Source organism: Manduca sexta, unplaced genomic scaffold (genome assembly GCF_014839805.1).
Source record: "Manduca sexta isolate Smith_Timp_Sample1 unplaced genomic scaffold, JHU_Msex_v1.0 HiC_scaffold_396, whole genome shotgun sequence".
NCBI classification, from domain to species: domain Eukaryota; kingdom Metazoa; phylum Arthropoda; class Insecta; order Lepidoptera; family Sphingidae; genus Manduca; species Manduca sexta.
In genome coordinates this window covers 1,277-10,063 of record NW_023595085.1, presented here as the reverse complement: position 1 = coordinate 10,063, position 8,787 = coordinate 1,277, and the positions used below count along the sequence as shown (strand labels likewise).

The 8,787-nt window shown below is 34.7% G+C and overlaps 1 protein-coding gene across 1 annotated transcript; it reads left to right on the top strand.

The window, feature by feature from the left end:
- The first annotated feature begins 2,483 nt into the window (after positions 1–2,483).
- Positions 2,484–8,410, top strand: LOC119193319 (H(+)/Cl(-) exchange transporter 3-like). The gene is made up of 4 exons (XM_037446913.1): positions 2,484–2,610; positions 5,104–5,133; positions 6,787–6,923; positions 8,309–8,410. Exons 1-4 carry the CDS (start codon positions 2,550–2,552, stop codon positions 8,408–8,410), a joined length of 330 nt encoding a protein of 109 aa, XP_037302810.1. The 5' UTR covers positions 2,484–2,549.
- The last annotated feature ends 377 nt before the right edge of the window (positions 8,411–8,787 follow it).

Sequence of the window (8,787 nt, the reverse complement as noted above, 5' to 3'; positions counted from 1 at the left end):
AGGAGCAGAGCAGTGAAGGGAAATGTTGGGAAAACGGGAGAAGTTACTCCATTTTTTAAGCTTCCGTCGCGTGTGCAACCTTAATGGTTAAAGCTACACAGAAATCATGTATGACGGAAATGTTCTCCTTAAAATTATATAAAAATTTCCCACGACAGCATATGTCTATCTTTTATGGTTGACTCACAATAACACGTGTAACTCCCGATAGCTTAGCAGTTCGAAGCTTTCTCATTATATTTGTCTACTCATACGTTTATAACACTCTCAGTCATCCCTAATTAAAAAGTTAACATTATTAAATATTCCATAAAAAAGAATCATATAAAGCGGTATAGAAACACCAAAGTTATACATGAAATACGCTAATAATAAGCCATCACGCGTGAATACTGAATCATGCTATATGCTTCCTTCGATTTCACCAGGATCCCATCATCAGACCCTGACCGGACAATCGGACCACCTGCACACCACCATCACATTAAAAAAACATCCCGACAAATTGAGCACCTCCTGCATTTTTGAAGTCCGAAATCCACGCGGGCGAAGCTGCGGGCGGAAGCTAGTGTCAAATAATGTTGTTTTATACTTGTACAGCAAAGCGACGCCACTGCACCCGTTGGTAAGCGGAGTGGGTCCAATGGAATTTCGACTGACGAGAGACGATTACCCCTCAGCAGCCTACATGATTATGCCGGCTTATTGGATCCGATATTCGTAACTTGTACACTAATTCCGTAAGATTCGCGTCGATTAATACGATAATTAAAGTTATTAGCCCTTACTGCAGACATTAAATTACGAATTACGTTTGAAATATTAATAATCAAAATTTTCACTAATCACTGTTTAGTCACTACTCAGTACTCACTTCCTCGCGTCGTAGTTTTGGAGTACAAGAGATAACATGTTGAGTGAATCAACGGTTGTAAATATGTTTATTGATTTTACGAATTACAATTTACAGCTTAACTTATAAATATATATTAAAATTCATGAAAATGTTTTAAATTGTTTATCATTACTAATTTGCATGGCGTTCCGGTTAGTTGTCTTGGCAAAAAAATATTTATTAAGTACCTCGTGTAAAGCTATATATATCCGCACTTACCTTGATGGGATAAGCAGAAACGCTAGAAGCGAAGCGTATTTCCCATGATGTGATAGTCTAATGATTGATTGGATTCCTTATCTACATTGAATGTATGGTCGGCCCTAAATGTAGTTGATAGCTAGACGTTCCATATTAATTATGTTATTCTTAATTTGTGCATCTAGCTGAGAATGGAACCGGCTGCCGATACCTCGTAACTTTTCGAAGTTACGTGTGTATTATTTATCAATTATAGTTTGCTTTAACGACGTAAGAAGATATCGTGAGGAAACCTACATAACCCATAATTCTCTATAAGAATTTCGAAGATGTGTGAAGTCTGATTACCTGCACTAGGCCAGTCTGGCTCACTAAAGCCAAAACCTAAGTAGTAAAGGAGACCAGCGCTCAGCTGTGGGCATTACATAATACAAATATGGTGCTATTTTTATTAATCTTAATTTCCTTTTTCCCTCCTACATTAGAGATTATATTGTAAACAGCTGTTCACAATCGCGTTGGTTTGAGCACCTCGGTTTTACAAAATGCGAAGCACAATAGCGCCGGTCGTTCACAATGCTCCGTTTGTCGTGTAGCCTTCGACGCGTACAATGCGAGATACCGTCCCATTCGCTCCTAAGATTAGCCTACGTAAATCTTACCGATCTAGGAACAGAGTTGAGCACTAGGCTTTTACAATGTTTAATATTAAGGCATAAATAAGACTTTCTAAAAATGCTGCATTTCCGACGGTATTACGAAGGGCGAAGAATTTTGGGTATGATAGTAGTTATTTATCTTTTGTTAAATACACTCAAACGGGTTCCAAACAGGGACAGCGTCGCATGCATTTCTCTATTCCACGTTGTTAGTAATCATCTCATGATCCAGTTCCTCTTCGTTCATATCGTTACATATTCAATTAATGTCTCCTCTGCTCATCAATGCAAATACTGCCTCTTGCAGCTCGAATTTCTTTCATTTTCCTATAGGTACTTGAACCAAGTGACTTCCCTTTGACCTCAACGATTGGCCCTGCTTGGAAATGTTTTGAAATGTCCACATCATTATTCACGTCATATTTGGAGTACACTATTCTTACCATCGGATTTAATATTACACGTTGCCCTGCCTGGACTAAAAAAAATACCGTATCCATTCTATTTACCCTTCAAACCCACAGTTAATTCGTTTATTAGAATTATTAAACTTTTATAGAGTATGAGCGCTGAATTCTCAGGGTTACGTCATTTCAGCGAAGTCAAATATTTTTTCAAATATTAGTGTAAAGTTTTCACAAAACTGTATCCTTTTTATCAAAGTCAAACTATTGAGACAAAAATCGCTCATCGATAACTTGGTATCGCACCATTTCTGAGATTAGATAATTCTGGTCAGTACAGTTTGAGTGGTCAGTGTAAACAGTACTAACGAGAAACAGTGGTTGTTCACGATGATGGAAGCTTCGGAGGCCGACCGCGACGAGCGGCAGCCCCTGGTTGCAGATGATGTAGGTAAATCCTAGTGGACATAGATCTATACCAACTGGCATGAGGCACATTGCTATATGTCTGTAGACAATATATGTGAATACGTGGCAGATCTTGCGAATGTGGAGTAAATTACTTTCCATCAGCTCGTAGACTCCAAGCTGGTTTTCTTTGCGCGTAAAAAGGTTAGTTGCAGAAATTTGCAGGCCAGAGTAGGTGTCGTTGAAAAATCTGTTACGCCGGCTTATCAATGTTTTATACACGTGCAGACATGTGTATCGGAGCTTTTGTAAACAGAAACTATGACTGAACATTTGTAGATTATACTTACCGCAGAGTTAAGCCATATGAATATTTGATACGGTCGTATTCATTTCAAGTGTTTTGCAAAGTGTGTTGTGTGGCGTAATGGATAGTGAAACTTACAACCTTGACGCTAAGAAATGTTTTCGTTTGCAGTGTTTGTAGTAATAGGAAGTGAAATGGCCAGCTCATAGCACGTGATCGATGTCGTCACGACAGCTCCCGTCATTGGCATCGAGGTTACCCAGTATTCTCAAGATCTTTAATCCTATTTTAGTATTATTTAAAAGATAATTTCAATTTACTATCACATCGTGCCCGTACGCATCACGTTATTAATGTAATACCTACTTCAAAAGCAGTTAGGTATAGCAGCGCTGAGTTAATCGTTTGTTTTTCGGGGTCTTGCTTGTTACTTGGTACTAATTGAATTTAATTATGCATCGTGTAACTTATTTCATGTTAGTATTTCGGATGTTTCAATTATGTTATTACCTTTGATTTCGTTTGCGTATATTAAGATTTTGTGTTGCCTATTGTTTGATTTCTACCATTATGATGATGTAGATGTTATCGCGGTAAGTGCTTGTGACGATAAATACGAATGTTTAGATACAATAACCAAACATCATATTTTACTTTTGGGTAAGTGTAAGTAGTTAAAACCAACAATTTATATATTTTTCCAGCGAGTGCTTATACGGACTAAAACCATAACCCGTACTGCGTCCGGAGCAGATCACCTAAATATTTAAATCGATGCTTATGACAACTGTCTTTATAAACATTTGTAATGATTTAATGTTTTATCAAAAATCTCGGTAATATTACATATATTACTTATGTGCTATTCAGGGATGTTATGGATATGAAATTTCGGATATGGATACGGATATGGATATAGGAATAAAATTATATCGGTTACGGATACGGTTACGGATATGTAATTATTTCGGATTATCCGGTACTTTCGGATAGTTTCGGTTACGGATATTAGATTAAAGTAAAATAAAAATATTATGTAATACAGTAGGGCGACGATTACTAACTAACGTTCGTCGTCATCGTATTAACTATCGATGAACTAATTGGAGGACATGGGTGTTCGGAAAACCTCTGTGTTTTAATTTGAGATAAAGTTTCAGTGAAGTAGTGACACCTCCTCTCCGTGAAAAGTTTTTATCATACTGTTTACATTTTGCAAAATTACCTTCAACTTGATCAAAAAATGTCCAAATTGAAGTACACACTTTGGACGCATTTTGTCCTTATAAATAAATTTAGTACGTAACACACCACTATTCCTTCATTTTATTAAATAAGTACCTACTCCTAAATAAAAAAAAAAAATACTATTTTTGAATGAGGTTATGTTATGACTAAAAATTACAAACAAACTACATATACAAGATGGCGTGTGAGCGGTGAAACAAAAACTTGTCGGAACATATTATCCGTAACTTATCCGAAACTTTTTTAACGGATACGGTTACGGTTATGGATATATTTTTATTTCGGATATCCGATAGTTTCGGTTACGGTTACGGAGCTCCATAACATCCCTAGTGCTATTCTTGTGAATCTATATTCAATGGATTCGATGTATGGAAATTTTTCTTAACATTGTGTATATCACATTTCAAAATGACAGAAAAAGAAATGTATAAATATCAACGAGTTATAAGGCTTTGCAATTCGGAGGAATGATAACAAATGAATTAGATGTTAAATAAGAAATGCAACACCTGTTTTGTGACGTTATAGAGAACGTGCGGTGCGGGCGTAAAAGATTTCTTGATAACTATCAAAAACGCCCACTCTTGCTTGAATCTCGTTATCTTTGTATTATGAATTGCTATACGATTGTGGAAAAAAAAATTAATGCGGGCGGCAGAAAAGGATACCTTATTTAAAAAAAGTTAACATTATTAATTATTATCACAGTAACTTTTATAATTTATTTGTTGGCAACACCGAGATTGACGCTTCAGCTTGCGTCGCTCGTATTTCTTTGTAGTGTTATTTTTCTTTGTTAAAAATATAATTTAAACACTAATCTTAGTTACTTTAGAGCAATAAACACTGTGATAATAACATATGACTAGTTTATAAGCTTACATTTTCATTTGACGTGCACAAGTGAGTTTGTGAGGTACTGTACGTGAAAAGTTTTGGTGCGAAAGAAATGTTTTTTAAAAACAATATTTGTTGCAGGTGACGCAGTTTTATTCTCCGGGATGCAAGGTAAAGTATTTATTTACTAGATAATTATTATAATACGTGGTTCTTTGATCGATTATTTAACTAAAAGTACGTAACGCAATCCGTCTTGCATCGCTCATGAAACGTAGTGTTGGTGACGTATCAAACACAATAAAAATGATATTTTCACATATAAATAACCTTGAGGATTCATTGCATGCTTTTTGATATATCAATTTGAGTTATTTATAATTATGCATGAGGTAAGACTGCATTCACACTGCTTGTAGTAAACATTTGATAATGTTGCAACATGTGCTATTTCCCTTCTGTATTTCGTTTTGATGGCTGGTTTGACAGTCGGCGAAGGGCGCGCAAGCTAACTTACTAACTACATAAAGTAAAAATCTAGAAGAAACATGGCTTATTAATTTATGAAAGACAATGTTTTACATCAATATATGTTTGAAATACCATCAGTGAAGTTTAACACACTATATTTAATTGAAATTGACTGTAATTATTATCATATCAATTTACTTTGTGACATTGTAAACATGGATTGTAATTAAACATTAAATATTCATATTTTAACAGCAACATGTTGTTAACTCTTGGTCTCTCGTGAATCGCCGGCGAGCCAAGACAGCTACATGACATTTGCGTGTGTCACGGGATTATAACCTTATATACTACATATATATAATAAGGTTATTTTTTTCGTCACACGCGTAGCCTGTCAATGTTTGCCGGCAAACATTCAGCTACCTCACGGGTTAATAAAGCGGTGTCACATTTATAATAATGGAATACTAGCTTCTCCATGAGTCACCCCTATGTGAATGCTTTTCCCTAAATAAAAGTATCAATTTGTAGACAAATAAACCGGATATAAAATTGTTTACTATATATTTTTATAAATCTGATGATTATGCACACATAAATTATTGCTTACTTATTCTATTAGTTTTATATGAATGATTGTTGTGAACATTGAGTAATGTTAGATTAGTGCCGTGAGAGATATATAATCTTTTATGGTTGTAGATAACTTGTGACAATATTCTTTCATGTCTGGCAAATAGGGCATTTTTAATGGATAAAACAATTATAATACATAACATAATGGACAATAAGCAACAAAAAAGTAAATTAATCTATTATTAGTTAGCCTAAATAATTTTATGTTAAGCTATTAGAAATAAATAAAAATTGATAACAAACATATGATGCAAATCAAATGAACAGGTGAGGTATATTATAATAGCATGACACAACATATGAACATGTGACCCTTTGACTGTAGCACAAGTAGTAATTATTGTATAAAATAATTGCAATTGCTTCTTTGACGTCTGATATATCAGTTTTAAATTAGACAGTATCAATCTAATAACTACTTTAATTTGCTTTAAATTTTTATGTCCAGACAGTTAAATTGCTTTTATGCAATTTTGTTATTTTAGAATGGTGTATAGGGCACACCCGTGCTGTTCTCACAATTTCATTATTAAATATCATTATCGGAGGTGTTGTTAGTTTCTATGTTTATCTTTGGTTAAATGTGGCTTGGGTATTTCATGTGTTATATTCATTGTGAATGGAACTGGATGTATGCAAGAACAAACATTTTGATCCTATCAATTCCATAATAGTTGTTTTAGTTTCACTATGCAATGGCAATGTTTGTTTTAGGGGATGATGATATCCCAGGAATTGGCCAGTACGATGACTTCCATACAATTGACTGGCAAAGGGACATTGCAAGAGATCGCATGCGACACAGATACATAGTCAAGAAGAGACAGGACTCAATATGGGATTTAATAAAGGTAATGTGCTAGTTTGATGTTTTTCTGGTGTTAATAGATATTTTCTATGAATACATGAACTAAATTAAACATTTGTACAGTAAATCCGTTTATTATGATTCTGCCTATATTGACCAACCTCTTATTATGACGTAATTACACTACGAAGTTTGGTTTTCATATAAGATTCTTTATAAAGTCTGATATAATGACTTCCCAACAGTGACATGTCGCTTATTGTGACCCCTTTTAATAAATTATGTCCGATTATAATGACCGACATGATTCTTTACGCCTTCGGTAATGTTCGTTGATGCCGACGACGTTCGGCACGTGGTTCGTTTTTATTTGAATCTCAGTGATAAGAAGAAGTCGAGGAAGAACCATTACCCAGAAGAGCATTAAAAGCTGCACAATTATCCATTTGTTCATAGCAATATTGAAAACGATATTTCCATTGCGATGTCTTCAATAATAGTATTAGAGACTGTTTTATTAAATAAAACAAAATAGATCAAAAATTACAGATTACTTATATTAAAAATACAACTTTTATGTACATACATACATACATACATTTTATAAGTTACTATGTTTTCTATTAAAGTACTTAAATACATGCATACCATTTACAAAAATGTTTTCTAAACGCTTTGTATGACGTCCGCTTATTATGACGTGTTTGTCAATTCCTTTCGATGTTAAAACATCGACTGTATATCTTTACTTTAAATATAGCATGTTCCAAACAATTGCTTATTAATACACCATGGGTCAAATCTTTCCACTAAGTTATTCACAAATATTTATTTTAAATTGTATTGTGGACTTGAGAGTCTGATAGTTGATGCTCTCAAGACAACTTGTATCTTAGTGTGGAGTTAAAGTAAGTTTGCGGAATACAATTGGTAAGACTGTAGTCTGTAATTATGATTTGACCATAGTGAAATGATGTCCAGATACGGTATCATTTCGCAAGAGATGATTATTCCACACCAGTCAATATAATACTGACTTGTTTAAAATCTTACTGCTCTTCTCAAAAAATAGTTATCACCCAATAACCTGTGGTTTTAGACTAAATTTACTTGTAAATGTTTATTTTCTTTCCACATATTTTTTTATCTCTATGTTTGCTTTGATCAGATGACTTCGCTAGGATATGGGATTCCCATACAGTTTTCTATTAAGTCTGATTTAGTTAGATAAATTATTACTTTAGCTTTACTTCATCTGATGATGCGCAATGGTAAGACAATTCTCGTCCTAATTGACATATACGAGGCATTTCAGTTATTCAAAAAACGGTTATTGCTATTAAAAGTGCTCTGTCTGAATGAGGCTTTTAGCGTTGACAATCGTAGAAAGGGATCCTGTCTAAGATCGTTGATGTTATTACCATCCAGGGCGCTCACGACGCGTCGGGCTTGGGTGTGCGTGTTGCTGGTGGGCGTAGCGACGGGCATGGTGGCGGGCGTGATCGACATTGGCGCGTCCTGGATGACTGATCTCAAGTTCGGCATCTGCCCGCCGCGTTCTGGTTCAACAGGAGCAGTGTTGCTGGTCCGACACAAACACCACCTTTGACAGCGGGAATTGTTCACAGGTTTGTGTTTGTTTTTTATAGAGACTGGTTACTTCGCATGACTTGTATTGATATATCATCATGCCGTAGATCACCACATGTATGGAGGGTCTTAAAAATGAATTTAATTTTACTCTTCATTATACAAATAGTTAGTTCTCATCATATGAAAAAATATATATTATTCATTAATTTTGTGGTATTTTACCGAAGTACATTTTCCTTCCTTTTATTTTTCGCAAAGCGTGACTAGTAACTATAAGGAAAAAAAATCCTATTAAACCCCGCTTTGATTAGGTT

Excerpts from the sequence above, each read along its gene's own strand:
- LOC119193319 (XM_037446913.1), top strand. The coding sequence starts at position 2,550 with ATGATGGAAGCTTCGGAGGCCGACCGCGACGAGCGGCAGCCCCTGGTT. Across the intron at positions 5,134-6,786 it reads TTTATTCTCCGGGATGCAAG|GGGATGATGATATCCCAGGA; the intron begins GTAAAGTATTTA and ends TGTTTGTTTTAG. Across the intron at positions 6,924-8,308 it reads CAATATGGGATTTAATAAAG|GGCGCTCACGACGCGTCGGG; the intron begins GTAATGTGCTAG and ends ATTACCATCCAG.